This window comes from Somniosus microcephalus, chromosome 13 (assembly GCF_052327205.1).
Source record: "Somniosus microcephalus isolate GS21.2 chromosome 13, FLI_Smic_1.0, whole genome shotgun sequence".
Classification (NCBI taxonomy): Eukaryota; Metazoa; Chordata; class Chondrichthyes; order Squaliformes; family Somniosidae; genus Somniosus; species Somniosus microcephalus.
This window is the reverse complement of record NC_140999.1, coordinates 111,444,658-111,467,764: the sequence shown is the minus strand read 5'-3', so window position 1 is coordinate 111,467,764 and position 23,107 is coordinate 111,444,658. Positions and strand designations below refer to the sequence as shown.

The following is a 23,107-nucleotide window of genomic DNA, read 5'->3' as shown; positions in this document are numbered from 1 at the left end:
ACCAAAACCGCACAATCCCGAGTGCATGTGGCTCACAGCCAGTTCTCAAGGACTCAACCTGGGAATGTGAAATGATCACCGACCCAGGGTTTCTTAATCACTCAAAACGACTGAATAAAATCATGCTTGAAAACTGGATATTTCCATTTCGGAGCATTTAATGGTGGTGATGTTTGAGGGGAAAAAAGAGGAAGGAACAGGACTCCGTGATTGGAGCCCAGGATCGTTCACATTTCAACCAATGTTTCACCTTGAGTGAGAATCATACTCCTAAACCAATGAGCCCATTTAACAGTGGTTAACTCGCCTGGATCATTTAGGTCCCATATCCAAACAAGATCGACTTTGGTTTCTGTTTCTCTGTGTGACCTACAAGGTTCAAATGTGGGCAAAGTGAGCTAAGGTAAATGGTGAAATTGCCCTGAGCTATGTAAAATTGGAATTATAACTGTATGCCATACCAAACAATAAAGGTAAAGCCGTGGCACATATTTTGCAGAGACAGACGTAGTGAATCCTGAGGGAAAAAAGGAGTTTGCTTGGAGTGTTTGAGTAATTTGCTCAGCGATTTCAGTAGCAGCTCCTCTTCCAAATAGGTAATGGTTCTTCCTGTTATACCATTGTGGAAAAACCTATAAGGTCTGGCCAGTGTGCGGGATCTGTTTAAGACAAAAAAAGCTAGGTCCGTCTGAGGATGTGTACCCAGTCATCACAGTGCCTGACGCATTGCAGATAGAGGGTAGGGAAATACTGAACACTTCACTGGTAATGGTTAAAAGCTCTCAAAATTCAGAAAGGTATGCTTGGAAGGACTTCTACCCGTCGAAATTACAGGAAAAGTCAAACTTACTGGAAGAAGAATTCCGGGAAATCTCCAGAGAAGCAGGAACTAAAGCCCACAAAGAGAGCATCATGCCAACCAGAGGCTTCAAAATAAAAGTCCGTGGCAGGGACTGAAATAGTAGTGCAACCTACAAGAGAGCTGGTTAGCTAAACTAACCAAGATTTATTTTTATTTTTTTTTTAAAAAGAAAAACTATTCGGCAACGATTAGAAATATTGGCCCGTATTTTCCAATCCCTACGGACGTGTATGAGCTGTGTACACACCCGTAGGGACATTGGAAATGCCGTTTCAGGCATGTGAAGCGCATGCGCTGAAAACCGGCATTTCCGACCTGTCAAGAACCCTCTTGACAGATCGGACGCCTGCCCTGGAGAAGGGCCACTGCGGGTGGAGAGTTCCGCTTTCTGCAGAACCTTCGCCCACTGAAATCACTTAAAAATCTTATGCCTGGTAAAAGCGTAAGGCCTGCTTTTACCAGCATGAGTTTTAAAAAAAGTTTTTAAAAATATTTTTTCCCACACATTTATAATTAAAAAATACTTTTAAAAAGGTAAGTTTATTTTTAGCCCTGTAAAAAAAAACTTTAATTTTTTTCAAAATTTAATTTTTGTTTAAAATATTTAATTTATTGTAATTTTAACTCATTTTAAAAACGTGATTTAAAAATTTTTTATTTAATGTTTTGATGTCTTTTTTCAGTGATCCCCATTCATACTTTTGACCGGTCTATCTGTCAAAAGTATGAAGGGGGATTCCCTTCTCCCATTGGCTCGCCTGGCCCACGTGATCCCAGGGAGGCTTGCAAACCGCATGTGCCCCTGGGATACCTGGGCCCTGCGCATTTCGTCGTGGAGAGGCCCAGGATTGGAAATGGCTGCACCTCGGAGACCCTCGGGTAAGAGCGTCGATTTTTTTCTCGATAGGAGGCATCCGCATGCAGGAAGTCTCCTATCGGAAATTAAGGGCCATTGTAATAAAACCATGGCACTAATGTATATCCTAGTGCAAGTACAGGAGAGTCACAATGACGTCTCCTTAAGTACACTGCACCCAAAGATATGATCATACCCAAATAAACCAGCTCTGATAGAGCTGCTGAGCTAAAGAAATTCCCTAGAATTGCTGGATAGATGATTTTTTGCAATAGGGAATAATAGCAAATTTATTGATACCTTCACACCAATCAACAACTTGTATTTATCTGGTGCCCTTAACAGAAAAAAATCCCAAAGTGCTTCACTGGGGTGTAATATAAAAAAAAAATGGTTCCTGAGCTAAAGAAAAAAATCGAGGTTACCAAAAGTTTGATCAAAGAGGTGAGTTTTAAGTAGGGTCAAAGGAGGAAGGATAGATGGGAAGACAGAAGGGCTTAGGGATTGTATTCCAGGGAGGGAGGGGGCGTGGGCATGGCCAGCATTTGTAGGGTGAAAGGAGATGGGAAATTCACAAGAGGCCAGTCAGAAGAATGGAGATTTTGGGGTGGGAGGTTGTATCAGTGGAAGAGGTTACAGAGTTAGGGTAGGGCAGGGCCATAGAGGGGTTTAAACATGAGGATAAGAATTTTAAATTCAAGGCTGGGGGGGAGGGGTGGGGAATGTGGCCAGGAGTCAATGTAGGTCAATGAGAACAGTGGTGATGGGTGAGCGGGATATGGGGAGCAGAGTTTAGGATAAGCTGAAATTTATGGAAAGTGTAGGGTGGGAATAGTCAAATCTGGAGATTACAAAGGTATGGATGAGTGTTTCAATCAAATATTTGACTTCTCCAGTTGCAATAAATCAATGGCCCCGATGAGAGGTTTTATATTACATTCCATAACACCGCTATTGTTACGAAACTGTGCCACTCCTACCTTGTCAGAAAGCTACAGTAGAACATGAATAGACACTGTCTTCAGCCTGATTGTGTTACCAAATTCAGTATTCTCATTTACTTGTAGCTGTATTTTATAAGTTATTCTAAGAGTTATGGGGTCTTTTTGTTTTGATGATTTTTACAATGCAGGCAGGGGAATCGCTTTCAGTTTTTTAAACATTTGGCCCTGAAAAATGTATGAAAATGCTGTTTTTGTTCATTTTTTAATGGAATTGCTCATGCCAGATTGGCGCTTTCAGTCGGTGCTGCAGCGATGGACATGACATGTTGGATCTAGCTTACAGCTCTCAGTTTTGCACAATGCTCTCCTATTTTTATGACTGAATATAAGTTGCTGCCTTATATTTAGCCACCCCAATAACCCACCAATGACGGCACGCTGACGAGCCGTTTTGAGTGGCGTTGTGTAACCCCTGACTAGGCGGAAGAGATTTGTTAAGCCCCTGATGAGCATCGCAGCTAGCTCTGATCTATTAAGGATGCTGGGCAGCAGCAGGTACTGATAAATGAGGCTGCGGTGGCCATCGGCAGCACCAGGTAGAGTGGCTTGTTCCTTCTTTAAACTCTTGTATCCCCTGTCCCAAGGGCACAGTGTACTTCCTGGCTTAATACCGACCCAACCATGAATGATGTCCAAATGGGTCATCTGGAGATGGAAGTCACAATGGACTAAAGCCTTTCTTTTGAGTTAATAGTTTGTTTAGTGGTCATAAATGTATGCCTATGAAGTTACCGTGTACATCAGACTTCATGGCACTTGTATTAAAATGGAAAAACTTGCCGTGCTATTGTGCTTTGTCTTTTGCAAGAATTTCAAAGGTTGGGTTGGCTGTTTGATAGTGTCTGGTGCTTACAGAAATGACTCACTGTTGACTGATGTTTTGTTCACAGGCTGCACTGGCTGCTGTACATGTAATCAGGAAAGTACCAGAGCTGCTGGAGATGTTTCTGCCTGCCACGAAAAACCTTCTTAATGATAAGAATCACGGTATGTGGCCCTATTCCCATGTGTAATATGCACAAAACACTGCTTTGATTGATGGATAATGGTTTGGACTGCAATTCCACTTTTTTCTGTTGCAGTCTTTTGTGAGTCCCATATAGGCCAGACTAGGTAAGGATGGCAAGTTTTCTTCTCTAAAAGACATGAATGAACCAGTCATGTTTTTGCGGCAACCTAACTACTTCATGATCACTTTTATTGATAGCAGATTTTTATTTCCAGATCTATTTAATTTTTTTAAAACTGAAAACAAATTCTCAAACTGCAAAGGTGGGATTTGAACTCTCCTGCTCTGGATTATTAGTCCAGTAACAATCACTACACTACCACACTCTCTGCAGCATTTTTAAAAAAAAGACTGTGTTCAGAAAATAAAGAATTGATGCACTCCGAGCTAATACTTTAATCTAATGGAGAGGTAATGTATGTAGAATAGAAGTGAGTAATCACATGTCCAAAGGATTCGGATACATTCATAATGTGAATGAGGGTCATCAAACCATAGGTTGATGTGCAGCCTTGAAAATGATCCCTGGTACTTTTACTGCCTTAATTTCATGTGGTTCTTAATTTTATTTTTGGTTGGCTTTTGTTCTGGCAGTGACTACTCCGATGGTCCCATACCTGACGGTGCAAATTTTTGTCCTTGGTGCAATAATGTACGTGACATTAAAGCAGACTTATTGAGAAATAATTTGCAGTTGGTCACTAGGAAATAGGGCCTCTCATTGCTGCATCAGCTGCACATCCAGTCAGGAGAGCGTGCCTTATGAAACGAGAGGCTGTGCTAAAATGTGCTTCCGTTTCCTGTTAAGATGAATCTGTAATTAATGATACTGGCTATTTACTTCACTGTCTTGTTTTTTATGTCGTCTCATTTTTAGATTGCGACCTTTTACAGTCTGTCTTAATTATACAGTGCAGTTTGTACAACTTCTGAATCTGACTGCAAAGGTCAATCTTCAAAAGAAAAAACAGAAAATCTATACAATCTTATACAATAATGAGTTTGAGCCAACAAATATATTTAAAGTGTCAAACCAGTCTTTACATTCGACTCTGTACTTCTGGTCATAATTAATGTTCCTAAGTTATGATTTTCCCAGTTTTAATGTTGGTTTGATTGGTTTCCAAAAGACATTTTCTACCATTTTACATTAATTAAAACAAATGTGCCCTGTAATTGCAACATAACATTGCATCTGAGACTGCATCAAGACTTGGGTATTGTTTAAAAAAGCTACTAAATTTAGACCATTGGCTCAGCTTATTTTCTGGAGTATTGCAGTATTATTTTTTTTTAATTGGCATTTCATATTTTTCTTTTACTTTGTCAGCTATGTGAATATAAAAAGGATGAAGTAATTAATTAAATATTGTACTTGAAATGGTAGAACTGCACTGAAACTGAAAACAACAGTGAGCTTCATAGTGAAAGTAGGAATGTCTCCCCTTAGCAAATGTGGCTTAGACCTGTCATAAGGACAGCACAAATTATCATTAATACCAGGTATCTGCTCATCCTGAAATTTCAACTTATTTTGTGGGGTTTTTTGGACTTTTTTTAACTTAATTTTCTCCCCTTCCTTTCGTATTCTGAAGGCAAAGGCTCTTCAGCCATGATCTCATTGAATGGTGGAAAAGGCTCAAGGGGCTGAATGGTCTACTCCTGTTCCTATGTTCCTCCTGCTGGGATACAATTTCACAGGCACTGGAAGCCCTCCAGTACCTCCTCATTCTTCATGACAATGAGTGTCGGTGGACTATTTAACTTCAGGAGACTGAGTAAGAGACACTCAGCCAAGGGCTGTTCTCATTGGAGGTCCTCATTCACTTTTTCACCAGGATAACGATCAGGGTGGCAACTCTAGCTGATGTCATCCCACATGTCCCTTCTGCAAGGTCGGTAGCATTGAAGCCAATTCCACATGGCACAGACCAACAATGGAAACTGGGACTTTCCTGGTGCATCGCTTAGTGTATCACACCATGGTGTACACTTTTCAAGCAGCCATTGGAACAACTCATGATTTCCTATTCACAGGTCTTTTCTCCCTTTCCCAATTATTTGGTCTCCCTGCAGCATTATCCATGCAGAAGAGGATAGATGAATGGTCCACTCCATACATCGCCCAGTGCTGCTGGGAGGTCTGCGAGTGGCCCAGGGTGACGGTCCTGCTTATTTCTATACCTCACCTTGGAGAGGGGAAGTGTTCGGCCTTCACTCGGCACCTCTCCATGGGTACACTGCTGAGATGGGTACATTGCAGTGTAGTGGATCCTGGTTGTGACCTTGCATTCTACCACTCCATGAAATAGCATTTTCTAGCTCCAGCAAGCTACTTGGTCCCGCCTCCTCGGTAATATTATTTACTAAGTTTGCTGATGAAGTAAGATTTATCAAATACATAATTTGTGTTTTAAAAAAAAATAAAAAAAATAATAATCCTGCTGATTTGTTGCATTATCCTAGTGCATTCCTGTTTACAGGCTGGGTACAATCTCATGAGTTCTTTTGCTGATGAGCAGAGACTAGAAATGACTGAGGGGGAGGTAGCTTGCAGGGGTCATCAGCATTGTATTCACTGCCTTGTCGTTAGTTTGGTGCATTCATCAGTTAAAACGCTTTTTCTCTTTCTTTGTCTTAAAGGTGTCCTCCATGCTGCTGTTGTCCTTGTCATAGAAATGTGTAAACATAGCCCTGACACACACGCTTATTTTCGCAAGGTATAGCCACATCATGTTTACCATTGCTGTCAGAAACCTGGTATTCAATGTAGTCGTTTATGTCCAGCTTTCCATTTATTTTTGAAAAGTTTAACTTGCTGAATACTACAAACCTTTTGCATTGTGCAGTTGCAAAAAAGTAATTTCTTTTAAAATATTTGAAAAGTAATTAAAAGTACAATTTTAGTAAAGTAAACCATCCAGCATTTTTGATGCGCTTTGTTCTGTGAATGAAAAACTTGAAACTTGTTTTGGTGCAATCTTGAATCTATACCGTTCATGTCCTGTGTGCCACAGAGAATAGTATTTTAAAATGGACTTTGGGCTCCCCAATGGCTTAATTGTAAAGCCACTGCTTAGTGAGTGGCTCAGTCACATAGGTTGCGAGCTCCCAGGCTTGATCCCCAGTCTGTGTATATGTATTAACCATTCTTAGCTGGGTGGCAGGAGAGGCACAAAAAATTGACCTCGCTATCCATGGGAAAATACTCCTGCTGGAAGCTGCTCGGGTGCAGATGTCATGTGCCCCACTGTCAATTATCCCGTGTTCTCTCACTCTCTTTGCTTGTGCATGGAAAACATGGCCACTTGGGCAAGGTATTGGAGGGTGCTTGCTGTCCATGGAGCCATACCCCAGCTACAGTCAACAAGAACCGAGGGAGAAAACTGCGAGGTTAAAAAAAAAAAAAAACTGCAGTAAATTTGAAATTGCAATTGGTTTTTTCAATGTCCTTTTTATATTTTTAAACGGCTAATTTCCGGAGATGTAACCAGAAATGCTCACGAGTGCAGTGGGACATACTCGAAAGTTGAGCTGAGGCATGTTTAGGAGGAACTCTCGGTTACATGGTCAGGCACGTGCAATATCTGATCAGAGCATGCTTGATAGTCATTGAGGAGAATTTTAATTTCCCAATGGTGTCCTCCACCACTTGGATTATATAAGGGCTCGTCATTTCTGATAGGAGGCTTCCTGCGTGCGGATGCCTCCTATTGGGGAAAAAATCTACGCCCTTACCTGAGGGCTCCCGAGGTGCGGCCATTTCCGATGCTGGGCCTCTCCACAGTCAAAATGCGTAGGGCCCACGTATCCCAGGTGCGCATGCAGTTCGCAAGCATATCTGGGATCACGTGGGCCAGGTGAGCCAATAAGAGAAGGGAATACCCCTTCATACTTTTGACAGATAGACCTGTCAAAGGTATGAATGGGGATCACTGAAAAAACACCTCAAAACATTAAATAAATTAAAAACAAATCACATTTTTAAAATGAGTTAAATTACATTAAATATTTTAAACATTTACTTTATGAAAAAAATATTTATTACGGGGCTAAAAAATAAACTTTTTTAAAAAGTATTTTTAAAAATGAGTGGAAGAAAAATTTTCTTTTTTTTTAAACTCTTCTGCTGGTAGAAGCAGGCCTTACGTCTGCTTTTACCAGGCGTGAGATTTTTAAGTGATTTCAGCGGGCGGAGGTTCTGCAGAAAGCGGAACTCTCCACCCGCAGAGGCCCTTCTCCAGGGCAGGCGTCCGATCTGTCAAGAGGATTCTTGACGGATCGGAAATGCTGGTTTTCAGCGCATGCGCTTTACATGCCTGAAACCGGCATTTCCGATGTCCCTACGGGTGTGTACACGCCCGTAGGGATTGGAAAATATGGGCCCAGGTGTATAGTTTTAGAAGTGAATAACAGATGAATGCAGGACTCTTGGGTCCTGAATGTTGGGAGTTTCCCAGTAACTGATACTGCAGTTAAAGAAAGGAATGATGCTCCAGTTTAAATAAACCTGTCTGTGTCTTGATCTGCAATGTTTGCATCTCCTTTGACACAATCTGACCTCTTATTTTGACACTTAAGTTGTTTTCTCACTATGCTATGCACCTTTCCTGGCCAAGAATATTGGCTGGTGGCCTCATTTTAGTCCTCTAGCTTTTGTTGGTGTGGCTATTTTCGCCCTTTTAGTCTTCTGCCAAACTAGTTGACTAGTGCCTTTATGGTGCCAGTCGCCCTCTGATTCCTTGCCTAAGTAGCTGTTTTCACTGGATGGTGCTGCAAGTGGCAGTAACTGCCAGTTTGCTCTCAAGTTCTCAATTGTTGCCTCCTTCCAGGCATGTTGCAATTCTGTCCGATAGAGTGGCAGATAGTCCCCGTCCCCTCCCATGTTATCAACTTGTACACCTCCATTTCAGCCATCAAATGGGGTTTGGCTGTTGCTCTGTTCCATTCCTTGGTTACAGACTCTGGTTTCTGCACTTTTTGTGCCAGCCAATTTTGTTACTAACCAAGTTTTGCAAAGGCTGAAATATGTATACAATAAAAGTATTAAAAGCCCTTGTAAAGACTACCAATGTTTTTGCCTCGCTTAGTTTTCACCTCCGTGGCCATTCTTTGTGAAATGTATACATATAGGCATCAGGCTATTCTCCCATGGGGGATTATCACAGTTAGATTAACCCTACTCTCATCCAACATCCATCCATATATATAATATATATATATACACTTCTTCCACCCCCCACTATGGGGTGGGCTCGCCCATATTTTGTAAATGAAGGTGACTGCAAATCAGCTGGGATCAGCATACTAATGTTCAGCAGGAAAATCTACGTATTGTACCTTGTCAGGTTTCCGCCCCACGACAGTACCGAAACAGCTCTTATCAAAGTCACAAATGACATCCTATGCGACTGTGACCCTGGTAAACTACCCCTCCTTTTCCTTCTCGACCTGTCTGCACGCTTTAGCACGGTTGATCACACCATCCTCCTTCAACGCTTCTTCTCCGCTGTCCAGCTGGGTGAGACTGCCCTTCCCTGGTTCCATTCTGATCTATCCAGTTGTAGCCAGAGAATCACCTTCAATGGCTTCTCTTTCAGCTCCAGCACTGTTGCTTCTGGAGCCCCCCAAGGATCAATCCTTGGGCCCCCTCCTATGTCTCATCTACGTGCTGCCCCTTGGTGACATCATCCAAAAACACATCAGGTTCCACATGTATGCTGATGACATCCAGCTCTACCTCAACACCACCTCTCTCGACCTGTCTGATTTGTCACATTGCTTGTCCAGCATCCAGAACTGGATGAGTAGAAATTTCCTCCAACTAAATATTGGGAAGACTAAAGCCATTGTCTTCGGTCCCTGCCACAAACTCTGTTTCCTAGCCACTGACTCCACCCCTCTCCCTGGCAACTGTCTGAGACTGAGCCAGACTGTTCGCAACCTTGGTGTCACATTTGATTCCGAAATGAGCTTCCAACCACATATCCGCACCATCACTAAGACTGCCTACTTGCACCTCCGTAACATCGTCTGACTCCACCCCTGCCTCGGCTCATCTGCTGAAACCCACATCCATGCCTTTGTTACCTCTAGACTTGACTATTCCAACGCACTCCTGGCTGGCCTCCCACGTTCTACCCTCTGTAAACTTGAGGTCATCTAAAACTCTGCTGCCCATATTCTAACTCGCACTAAATCCCGTTCACCCATCACCCCTGTGCTCGCTGACCGACATTGGCTCCCAGTTGAGCAACTCCTCGATTTTAAAATTCTTATCCTTTGTTTTCAAATCCCTCCACTGACTCCCCCCTCCCTATCTCTGTAACCTCCTCCAGCCTTACAACCAACATTCCCGCTAAGCTGCGTGGGACCGGCTTTTTCAATGTTAAATTTTGCAATGTGTGAAACTGAATGTGTTGCGCAGCCCTTAAAGGGGCCGCACACCCAAAAAATAAATTACAGGGCAACGTTGCCTACAACCTCGGATATCTGCGCTGTTCTAATTCTGGCCTCTTGCGCATGTCCGATTTTAATCGCCCCACTATTGGTGGCTGTGCCTTCAGTTGCCGAAGCCCTAAGCTCTGGAATTCCCACCCTAAACCTCTCCACCTCTCTTTCCTCCTTTTTAAGATACTCCTTAAAACCTACCTCTTTAACCAAGTTAATACCTCCTTATGTGGCTCGGTACCAAATTTTGTTAGTAAAACGTCCCAAGGCACTTCACAGGAGTGTTAACAATGTTAAAGGCACTAAAGAAATGCAAGTTGTTGTTGCCGCCACCACTTCCTGTAGAATTTTGTTTTAAAATCTTCAGGCAGTGGTGTGATAGGCCGCAAGTTTGCCTCCAGGGATTACCCCAGCGCAGGTGTGCTATATTTTGGGAATACCAAAGTAGATGAAGAGAGGTTTCCTGGAGCATGAATCCACCCTTTGTTACTCAGCAAGTTGCACAGAAACTGGCCATTCGGCCCAACTGGCCTATGCCAGCCTTTATGCTCCACACGAGCCTTCTTCCACCCTACTTCATCTAACCCTATCAACATACCCTTCTGTTCTTTTCTCCCTCGTGTTTATCTAACTTTCTCTTAAATGCATCTGTGCTATTTGCCCCAACTACTCCCTGTGGTAGAGAGTTCCACATTCTAGCCACTCTGGGTAAAAAAGATTCTCCTGAATTCCCTATTGGTTTTATTAGTGACTGTCTTATATTTATGACCTCTAGTTCTAGAAACTTTTTCTTTGTCTATCCTATCAAACACTTTCATTATCTTTTAAAGACCTCTATCAGATCACCCCCAGCCTGTTCAATTGTTCTTGATGGTTGTAACCTCTCTATTCTGGTATCATCCTTGTGACTCTCTTTTGCCCCTTCTCTAATTCCCCTCTTTTTTTATAATATGGAGACCAGAACTGTGCACAGTACTTGGTGTGTTCTAACCAAGGCTCTATACAGGTTTAATATAACTTTTCTGCTTTTCAGTTCTCTTTCTCTAGAAATTTACCTCGGTGCTTGGTTTGCTCTTTTTATGGCCTTATTAACCTGTGTTGCTACTTTTAGTGATATGTCATAGTCATAACGGCACAGAAGGAGGCCATTCGGCCCATCGAGTCCGTGCCGGCTCACTGTAGAGCAATCCAGTCCGTCCCATTCCCCTGCTCTATCCCCGTAGTCCTGCAAGTTCATTTCCCTCAATTGCCTATCCAGTCTCCCCTTGAAAACATTGAGTGTCTCCGCTTCCACCACTTCCGTCGGCAGCAAATTCCAGGTTCTCACCACTTGCTGCGTAAAAAAGTTTTTCCTCACCCGCCCCCCCCCCCCCCCCCCATATCTCTTGCCCAAAACTACATAACATAAGAACATAAGAAATAGGAGCAGGAGTAGGCCAATCTGCCCCTCGAGCCTGCTCCGCCATTCAATAAGATCATGGCTGATCTGATCCTAACCGCCAATCTACTATCACAGAACCATCTCCTGAATCTAACAGAATTAGACACACGAAATAGGAGCAGGATCAGGCTACACGGCCCCTGGGCCCGCTCCGCTACCCACAGGGCCATGACCGATCCGAACCTAGACTCATGTCCAAATTCCTGCCCGCTCCCCATAACCCTTTATTCCCTTTACTTCTAGGAAACTGTCTATTTCTTTAAATCTGTGTCCCCTAGTCCTTGTACCATCAATTAGTGGGAACAACCTTTCCCCATCTAGCCTATCCAAACCTGTCATAATTTTGTACACCTCTATCAAATCACCCCTCAACCTTCTTTGCTTTAATGAAAACAGATCCAGCTTTGCCAACCTGTCCTTGTAGCTAAGATCCCCCATCCCTGGAACCATTCTGGTAAATCTCTGCACCCTCTCAAGTGCCTTCACATCCTTCCTAAAGTGTGGTGACCAGAACTGGATGCAATACTCCAGTTGTGGCCTAACCAGCACTTTATAAAGGTTCAGCATAACATCTCTACTTTTGTACTCAATACCTCTATTTATGAAGCCCAAGATCCCATATGCTTTGCTAATCACTCTCTCAATATGTCCCACCACCTTCAGGGACCTATGCACATTAACTCCCAGGTCCCTCTGTCCCTGCGCACTCTTTAAAACTATGCCATTAAGTGAATATTGCCTCTCTTTTGCCAATTGTCTGCCCATTCTGCTAGCCTTTCTAATTGGTATTATCCTCACCACCAAGTTTGGAGCTCTCTCTCTCTCTAAAGCAGTGGCCCCAGCACTGCAACAACACGCTGTTTTCTGTCCTTAAGCCAATTCCTTATTCAAGCTGCCACTGACCCATCTATTCCATCAGCCTCAATTTTGTTAACCAGCCTTCTATGTGGTACTTTGTCAAATGCCTTCTGAAAATCCATGTAGACAACATCCATTGCATTCCCTTCATTAATCCTCTGTTACTTCATCAAAAAATTCAATTAGATTAGTCAAACATAATCTGCCTTTTACAAATCCGTGTTGGCTCTCCTTAATTAGCTTAAACCTCTCCAAATGCCCGTTAATTTTTCCCTTGATTATTACCCACCACTGATGTTAAACTGACCGGCCTGTAGTTACTAGGATTGTCTTTACACCCTTTCTTGAACAATGCTGTCACATTTGCCACTTTCCAATCCTCGGGCACCTCCCCCGCATCTAGGGAAGATTGGAAAATTATGGCAAGCCCTTCCGCTATCTCCTCCCCAAATTCCCTTTGCAACCTGGGATGCAAGCCATCTGGACCAGGCAACTTATCCACTCTAAGCATACCCAGCCTTTGTAGTACATCCTGTCCACCAATTTTCACATGTTCCATTGCTTCTACCTTTTCCACTTCTACCGATTATTTTGTCAGCATCCACCTCCTTGGTAAACACCGATACAAAGTACTCATTGAATAATCTAACCTTGCCCTGCGTCTCTAAGCATATATCACCTTCTTTGTCCCTAATAGGCCCCACCCCGCCTCTTACTACCCGCTTACTGTTTACATGCCAGTAGAAGATTTTTGGGTTCCCTTTTATGTTAACCGCCATTCTACTCTCGTGTTCTCTTTGCCAATTTTATTTTCATCTTCACTTCCCCTCTCAACTTATTGTATTTGGTCTGGTTCTCCCTTGAAGAATTCACCTGACATTCATCATACACCCTCTTTTTGTTTCATTATCTTCTCTATCTCCCTCATCATCCAAGGAGCCTTTGCTTTGGTTCCCTTAGCCTTCCCTCTTAGAATGTACCTAGTGTTAAGTCTGTGTGTTATAGTGAGAATTACTACACAGACCACAAGAGTAAATTCAACAGGTCTTTACTGGTTGGAGGTCGGACTATACTGAATACAATATTATTACACTGTGCTTATATACCGGTGTGGTCACCACCGGTATTACGTATACAGCAGCCAAAGAAAGTAGTACCTTTCTTAAGGTGGACCAGGCTTAAGTTCTCTTAAGGTGGAACAGGTTACATACACCACAATCCTCCCTTTTTAGCTTAACAGTCATATCCCCAAATAAACATAACATATATACATATATAACTTCAGGTATAACAGTTCAAAGGTTCAGTCTCTCAGGAGGCTTTCTGATTCGGCTTGGATAACGCCTTTCAGTGGTCTCTGATTCTTGTTGTTGAGGTGCCTCCTCTAGTTGGTTGCCAATGTATTGGGTGGCATCATCATCAAATACATTCTCGGCCGAGGTAGATGCTTCAGGTTCATGAACGTCTTCCACAGCTGTCTCTGTCACAACCATGGGTTCGACCCTTGCTCTCGACTCTACCAGTTGATCCGCATGACGCCTTATCACATTATGACCAATATCTACGGTGTACATCAGAGGTCCTTGTCTGGCCCGGATTGTTCCGGACTGCCATTTTTCGTTTCCATAGCCCCTTGCCATCACTGGTTGTCCTACGTCGAAAGTTCGAGTGGTCTTGCTGTTAATATGCTGAAACTGTTTGTTTTCCACTTCCCTCCGCACATTTGGTTTTAACAAGTCCAACTTGGACCGCAACCTCCTGTTATAAAACATCATAGCAGGACTTTGGTTAGTCACGGCATGATCGGCGTTTCTATATGACATCAGAAACTTATCGACCTTGTGTTGCAGCGGAATCTGATCATCATTCATGGCCTTAATAGCCTTTTTGAATGTCTGGACAAATCTTTCAGCCAACCCGTTTGTCGCCGGATGATATGGGGCAGAGGTATAATGTTTAACTCCATTCTTCTTTAAGAATTGTTGGAATTCTTCCGATACAAACTGTGGTCCGTTGTCCGAACAGATCTGCTCTGGCAATCCGTTCCTTGCGAATATTGTTCTTAACACCGCAATTGTCTTTTCTGAAGTAGTGGTATTCATCTTGATGACTTCTGGCCATTTGGAATGTGCGTCCACCGTGATTAGGAACATGGAGTCCATGAATGGACCAGCAAAGTCAATGTGTACGCGTTGCCATGGGGCTGAAGGCCATTCCCATGGGTGTAGCGGTGCTATCGGAGGTGCATTTTGCACTTTTTGACACCCAGCACAGCTTTTCGTTAACTCCTCAATCTGTTGGTCAATACCCGGCCACCATACGTAAGCCCTAGCAAGACTTTTCATTTTAACTCCTCCCAGATGACCTTCATGTAGTTCTTTTAAAACTCTTTCCCTTAACTTGGGAGGAATAATCACTCTTGTCCCATACATCAAAGTACCATGGCAGACGGACAGCTGGTCTCGCCTTGCCGAGAATGCCGGTAACAGAGGATCACCCCGTGTTGGCCATCCTTTCACTGTCACCTCGTAGACTCTGGACAGTGTCGGGCCGTTCCTGGTTTCTCTTTCAATACTTGCGTTGGTGACAGGTAAACACTCGATAATGGTCGAATGAAATAACTCAACAGGGTCAACTTCCGTCGTGTCTTCATCTTCAGGTAGTGGCAGGCGCGACAGGCCATCAGCATTGCCATGCTGTTTCGTACCTTTGAATTCTATCTGATATTGATGTGCCCCTAAGAAAAGAGACCATCTCTGGAGACGCTGTGCTGTCATCACCGAAACACCCTTCTTAGGGTTAAAAATGGACACCAACGGTTGATGGTCCGTCAGAAGTGTGAATTTTTGGCCCTGTAGGTAATGATTAAACTTCTTCACTCCCCATACAAGGCTAAGGGCCTCCCTATCGATCTGCGCATAGTTGCGCTCAGCGGAGGTCAATGATCTGAATGCAAATGCGACTGGCCTTTCCGTGCCATTTGGCAATTTATGTGAGAGTACTGCCCCAATACCATATGGAGAAGCATCACAAGCCAACCGAATAGGCAGTGTCGGGTTGAAGTGAGCCAACACTTCCTCTGAGGTGATCAATTCTTTGCTTTTGCGAAATGCCTTCTTACAGTTTTCGCCCCAGTCCCATGGTACCCCTTTCTGTAAAAGAGCGTTCAACGGATGCAGCACCATGGATAGATTTGGCAGAAATTTATGGTAATAGTTAATTAATCCTAGAAACGACCTCAACTGAGAGACATTCTCCGGAGCGGGAGCCTTTACAACTGCCGCTATCTTGTCAGGAGACTTATGAAGCCCCTCCCGGTCAATGACATGACCACAGTACGAGATCCGCTTCTGGAAGAACTCACATTTCTGCCGATTTACCCTAAGTCCATACTCTTTCAGTCTGTTGAGCACCAGTTCCAAGTTAGCGAGATGCTGTTCATCACCATCACCTGTGATCAGAATGTCGTCCAGGTAACATTGTGTGCCTGGAATTCCCTGTAATACCTGCTCCATGGCCCTCTGCCAAATTGCTGGAGCCGATGCCACACCAAAAACCAGCCTATTGTACCGGTACAACCCTCGATGCGTGTTGATCGTGAGGTATTGGCGTGACTCTTCTTCAACCTCCATCTGCAAGTACGCCTGCGCCAGGTCTATCTTGAAGTGTTTCCCGCCAGACAGTGAAGCGAAAATATCCTCAATCCGTGGAAGCGGATACTGCACCGTGTGAAGCACCGGATTAACGGTGAATTTGAAATCTCCACAGATGCGAACCTTCCCTGGATCTCCTGGCTTATTGTTCGCAGGACGTTTCATAACTGGAACAATGGGCGTAGCCCACTCACTCCAATCTACTTTAGACAGTACCCCTGAACGTTCTAGTGCTTCCAGCTCCGCTTCAACCGCAGGTCGTATTGCATAGGGTACCGGTCTGGCTTTAAAAAATTTTGGTTGTGCATGTTCATCAATCTTGATGTTTGCCGTAATTCCTCTGTTCCCAGTCCCGGCTGGAACACCTCTTTAGCCTCATCCAATATTCTGGACAATCGTTTAGGTTTGACAGCTATTTCCCCGGAATCTACCGTTAGTGCTTTCAAGGAGTGCCAGTCCATATTCATTTTCCTAATCCACTCCCGTCCTAGTAGTGGTGGACCTCCTTCAGGTAGCACATATAAGTCCATTACTTGGCTTCCTTCGCCCTTGTGGACCACTTCTACCTCTATTTTTCCGATGGGGTACACTCTTTGCCCCGTGTACATTTTCAATATAATCTCCGTATCCTGTAAGGGAATATGTTGGAATAACCTTCTGTAATCTTTCTTATTCATGACCGTCAATGCCGATCCAGTGTCCAATTCCATTTTTACTTGGACTCCTGCTATCTGAAGAGTGACCCAAATTGTCTGGAGGTCTGTATCCTTACTAACGTAGTGTATTCTTAAGCTATCCAGTTCATTACTGCTAGCGTCTGAATCTGACTTCTGTTCGGTCAAACTGTTCTTTGTCACCTTGTGTACCTTTGCATATTTTCCTTGCGGTGACTTTTTATTGCTGGTCTTCTTTCCTGACCGGCATACTTTAGCTATGTGGCCAAGCCTGCCACACGTTCTGCATTCTTGGTTTTTAAACCAACACTGGTTCTGATCGTGCATTGTCTTTCCACAACGATAACATTTGACAGAACTCAAACCCAATTTGTTTGTACCGAGTTCCGGTGGCCGTAGCTGCATTACTGCCGTGCCTCTCGCTGCGGCCTCGTGTGCTGCTGCCATAGTGACCGCCTTCTCGAGAGACAGCTCCTTTGCCTCGAGCAGTCGCCTTTGTGTATCCTGTTTAAATAAACCACACACAAATCTATCTCGAAGTGCCTCTGTCAGTCCCGTTCCAAACTGACAATATTTTGCTAGCTTACGTAATTCCATCAAATATTCAGCATTGCTTTCATTTTGCAGCTGTCTTCTATCGTAAAATTTAAATCGTTCCGCTAGCATCAGCGGCGTGGGGCTAAGATGATTTTTTAGGACAGTAACAATCTGTTCGAACGTCTTATCCGCCGGTTCATCTGGTGATAACAGGTGTTTCAATTGCCCGTATGTCTTCGCACCCATTAAGTTTAGTAAGGTTAGCGCTTTATCTGCCTCAGGAATTTTATTTGCCTTACAATAGTTTTGTATGCGCTCTACATACATAGCCCAGTCTTCTAGATCACTGTCGAAGGCATTAATGTTCCCATGTTTAGGCATCGTAGCAATTTATCGTATTTTTAATGTTCTCTAAGATGGCGGCTTCCCGCTCTTGCCGTCGTCCTCCGCCCACAAAATGGCGGTTTTCCCGCGCTTGGCGGTCTTCACCCGTCCCCCGACGCTGTCTCCGCTTCACCGCGGCTCTCGCGCCTTCAGTTTCCCCAGGCGCTGCGCCTTTAGCCCGAATGCGGCCCTTATCTCCGGTCGCGATCGATGTCCCGCGCTGCGCCTCTCGCTCGAAAGCGGCCCGGCCCTTATCTCTGGTCGCGATCAACCTCACCGCCCTTACTCCTCCGTCTTCCCAGCCCCGTCTGTACAGCCAACGCGGTTGACTTTCTGTCGCGTCGCTGCCCGGCTTACCCACCACGAGGTAGTAGAAGAAGCTGACAGTCGCTGATGGAGGCTTCGAGGTCAGGATGTCCTCTGCACTCCGGTTGCTCGATGCCTGCCGCTCGACGTGTCTTCCCGTAGGTGATGAGTGTGGAAACCTCTCTTCGACGTCCTGTCTGTGGACGAAGTCGCCGTGGAAATTACTGCAGCAGGGTAAGAATCGGACTCGTCGCCACTGTTAAGTCTGTGTGTTATAGTGAGAATTACTACACAGACCACAAGAGTAAATTCAACAGGTCTTTACTGGTTGGAGGTCGGACTATACTGAATACAATATTATTACACTGTGCTTATATACCGGTGTGGTCACCACCGGTATTACGTATACAGCAGCCAAAGAAAGTAGTACCTTTCTTAAGGTGGACCAGGCTTAAGTTCTCTTAAGGTGGAACAGGTTACATACACCACACCTAGCTTGTACTTGGAACATCTCCTCCTCAAAGATCACCCATTGTTCCGTTACAGTTGTACCCCAAGATCCCCTTGCTCCTCTACCCCATTCAGACTTATTATCCAAGCAGTATGTGGCCTCCTTATTCTTCCTACCAAAATGCACTACCTCACACTTGCTTATATTGAAGCTCATTTGCCAATTGCACACCCATTCTGCAAGTTTATTAATGTCTTCCAGTATTTTGTCACATTCTTCCTCTGTATACACCTCCCAATTTGGTTTTGTCCGCAGATTTTGAAATTGTATTTCTGATTCCCGAGTCCAAATCATGAATGTAAATTGTGAACAGCAGTGATCCCAGCACCAATTCTTGTGGAATACCACTTCCCACCTTTTGCCAGTCTGAGTAGCTACACATGTTTCTGTTTTGTAGCTAGCTTGCTATCCATTCTGCTACCTCTCCCCTGACTCCACATGCTCTGACCTTAATAGTAAGTCGACTATGCGGCACCTTATCAAAGGCCCCATAAAAATCCAAATATATTACATCTTCTGCATTATCCTTGCCTACTCTTTCTGTTACTTCTTCAAAGAAATCACTAAGCTTGGGCAAGCTGTGCTGACTACTCTTTAATATATTTTCGATTTCTAGATGTTTTCTAGTACAACTTTGAATAAAGATTCCATTATCTTTCCTACCACCGACGTTAAACTAATTGATCTATAGTTTCCTGGACTTGTTCTATCTCTTTTTTAAAATATAGGAATAATAATATAGGGACTCTTGTCCCTCCGAGTGCCTGCTCCAAAACACTGGTAGAATATCCTAATGTCATTTTAGAAACCTCTTGGTTGGGGAATAGTATGCAACTGGGAGAGAAACCTTTAAAAGAATTTACTTTTAAACATCGGCAAAAAGCAAAAGTAGTAGTTAGGAGTGGGGACATGCAGCTCCCCCAATGGCCAAGTGAACAATTGCACCACCCCACGAGCCATAAAGATCATGAAGGTCCTAGGTTCAGTCCCTTGTTTGTGATGAGTTAACTAGCTTTGGCTGCAGTTCCCCTGGGAAGAAAGAATACAGCTAGGATTCTTAATTCTGTTAGGTATCCAGTGAGTCTTGTTAACAAGTGGATTTTGGAGGACCGGACAGGGTCCGATTCAGCTGTGATGTTCCCCCATGCTCGTACAGCCTGCCCACGCTAGCTGTGTAGGTTCACTCAAAAAAATGACCACTTGAGTGAGGCACCGGAGACACTGCACCTGTCAAACAGTACCCCTGCATGAGTCGCTGACTTTGGGAAAGAAGGGGAGAGAGACTGGGGGGAGGGACAGAGCTGGTAGAGTTATTCCGCTTTGTGACCTAAATTGTGGCACCTTACTGCCAAATCCTGCTGTGTACTCTGTCGGTAACTAAACTCTCAATGCTGCTAATTTTAACCAGTGTGTAGTTTCTTTGCTCTGTCTGCATTTGCCTGCTTTTAATGACTACTGTTTCTTTCTTTCTGCTTTCATAATTTGGAATATAGAATGAGAAGGTAAGGTTGTAATCAACAAGCAGGCCTTTCAGCCAATACTCCTACTTTATCAAGATTGCTCCAGGGAAGCTTTGATCTGCTTTATTTCAGAATCAGTGATTAGAAATAAATGTATAGGCTTAACTAACTTGGTCCATTATTAGGGTCACCATCAGGAGCTTCCCTGAAAAGCCAAGCTCTGTCTGCCTGTACCAACACTGACAATTGCCAAGAAATGGATCCAAGACACAATGCTGTATTTACCAAGTGGTTCTGTATAGATAGAATCAGGTAAATCTCCATGTACTGCTGTGTGGTGTTTCAGTCCCATTAAAGCCATTATTTCACTAAGGAACAGCTCACAGCTGAAAATGCTCGAGCCTAGCAGTGAAAAATGCACTGACTGTTAGATAAGGGTTACCTCAGGAGAGCAGGATTTTCACACCAGTTCTGACAAGGTTATCCGTTCTTGCATCTCTCTACTCGTCAATAAGATCCGTGGTTTTTTTTAAATGTTGTTTTGTGGTGTATGTTTGTCTTTCTGGAGTATAAATTTACCTCCCGTGTTCCTGAACTGGGGCCTGCGACTTGTCTAGCATGCATCATTCGAGTAGCTCCTGTCTGACTTTTATTGACTGAAAATGTAAAAAATGTAAACTGGGCACCAGAAGCCTAGTTTTAAAATAGAAGTCAATCATATTTTTCTCATTGGAACAATTTATTGTATAGGGTCCTTGGACCATACAGTAAGTCGTCTGACTTCCAGACCATTGCTCTGGGTGGTTGATATGATCCTGAGAGCAGAGGCACCATTTTTCTTAGCTGTAGGTTTCATTGATTAAACAGACAACTTTTTTTTTTTTAAAGGCACTCATTCTATGTAAAAGTCACAAACAGTCTTTGGAAAAGGCAACTGGTCCCATTAAATTTAGTGAACTTGGTTAGCAATAGATTAAAACTGGAAGTAGCCAGTGCAATGAAAATTGGTAGATACACTGAACATTTTTAGTTACCTGTTTTTAGAATATTAATAGATAAATTTAATAGATCAACTTTTTAATTCAAGTGAACCTGGTTTGGCACTAATCACACCCAAGTTAAGAGATGCGCTCTCTGCTTTACCTGTCTCTGCTGTCTTCATGTTGCTGGTTCTCTTTCCTCCATGTGTTTTCCATTATTTTCTGCTTGTCTCTGCATCCTCTTTTGTTTCTCTCTCTTCTATTGTAGTTATTTCTCTCTCTCTCTCTCTCTCTCTCTCTCTCTCTCTCTCTCATTCTTTCACCAGTGGGAGTTACGAGCGCAGTTTGAGGGAGGCATCTGGCCAAGAGTAGCTAGGTTTTGGGTCCTGGGTTTGGGATGGTGGAGGGTTAAGAGATCTGTCTAGCAGTGAAGGCCTGCTTTGGATTGTTAGGTGGTGCATCGCAAGGTGATGGCAGAAGGTAAGGTTGGAGGACTGTAAAGCTAAGTATAATGGTAAGTACATACCTTTACAGTTAAAAGTAGTACCCAGGAATGACAAAATGAAAGTGTGCGCACTGAATGCAAGACTTTAATATATAGATAGATAGACAGGTTGTTCAGTTTGGGCATCTTTAATCCTTTCAATAATGTCTGCTTTGAACACTAAGTTCAATCAAATTACCCTGTTTTTTAAAAAAACACACCAGTATTAACAATGCTACAATCTTGCTGGTGTAGATTGTTAAATATTGTGCTGACTCCCCTGATGGCTTAATGGGTAAAGGCGCTGTTTGGTGTGGCAATGAGCTTTCCCACGCTCAAAGTATAATTAAAACTTTTCTCTTTTTTAACCAAAATGTACCACCTCACATTTGCCATTCCATTTGCCCCTTTTTTTTGTTGCTTATTTTATCATATTCTCCCCTTGTAGCTTGCTTTGGTCTTCAGAATTATTTACTCTGCCTCCTATTTTCGTATTGTCTGCAATGTGGACACTGCTCCCTTTAGCCCTATATCCAAATAATTGATGTATGCAGTGAACAGAAGTGGTCCCAGAACAGAACTCTGTGGGACACCGCTACCCACTTCCAATCACTGAGAAACTGCCTTAAACTTCCACTCTCTGCTTCCTCCCTTCTAACCAGTTTTAATCCAATTTGCTACCTTCCCCCTGACATAGGGCAAGGTTATTGAATTAAGGTAATCAATGTGACCAATATCCCTGTAAATTTTTGGGGGAGCTACTCATTAATGCCGTGCAGGTTCTATTATGTAATACATGTTCTCTTTAATCTTAGGTCGTTCCACAACTGGTCAAATCCCTGAAGAATCTGATTATGTCTGGTTACTCTCCAGAACATGACGTGTCTGGGATTAGTGACCCTTTCCTTCAGGTAACTTGCTAAGTCTCCACTAAAGAGAGATCCTCCAGATATTTATTAATTTGATTATTTTAGTCATTTCTGAAAGCACTCTGTGTCCTAGTGCCTTTGTGTGAAGGACAGTATAATTGAGATGAATAGTCTTTGCATGAATAGCTAAAGCACAGAGATAAACATGAAAGAAAGAAAGAAAGACTTGCATTTATATAGCACCTTTCATGACCCCAGGATGTCCCAAAAAATGTCTTTTATAGATTATTTTATATTGCAGTAAAGCCACAGGCAGGGTTTTTATTGCAGCTGTTAACTATTAGGAGGCTAGCTGGTTTGAAACAGAGTGGAGTTTTCTAATTCTTCCATGGCCTCACCCCCTTCCTATCTCTCTAACCTCCTCTAGCCCGAAGTCTGCGTTCCTCTAATTCTGTCCTCTTGTGCATCCCCAATTTTAATCTCTCCACCATTGGCGGCCTTGCCCTCAGCTGCTTAAAGAAAGAAAGACTTGCATTTGTATAGCGCTTTTCATGACCACTGGACATCCCAAAGCACTTTACAACCAATGAAGTGCTTTTGAAGTGCAGTCACTGTTGTAATGTAGGAAACGTGGCAGCTAATTTGCATACAGCAGGCTCCCACAAACAGCAATGTGATAATGACCAGATAATCTGTTTTTTAGTGATGTTGATTGAGGGATAAATATTGGCCAGGATGATATGCAACATTAACAATATTTTTTTCCCTC

General features: G+C 43.4%; 1 protein-coding gene across 2 annotated transcripts in view; it reads left to right on the top strand.

Annotated features, from left to right (window-relative positions):
- Window positions 1-23,107, top strand: part of LOC147108550 (AP-1 complex subunit gamma-1-like) — a 145,037-nt gene that overhangs the window by 48,384 nt on the left and 73,546 nt on the right. For both annotated transcript variants that reach the window (XM_086005229.1, XM_086005228.1), the window contains exons 5-7: window positions 3,613-3,709; window positions 6,375-6,451; window positions 22,285-22,380. In XM_086005229.1, the coding sequence (XP_085861355.1) occupies window positions 3,613-3,709; window positions 6,375-6,451; window positions 22,285-22,380 (270 nt within the window). The remainder of the gene's footprint in view (window positions 1-3,612; window positions 3,710-6,374; window positions 6,452-22,284; window positions 22,381-23,107) is intronic.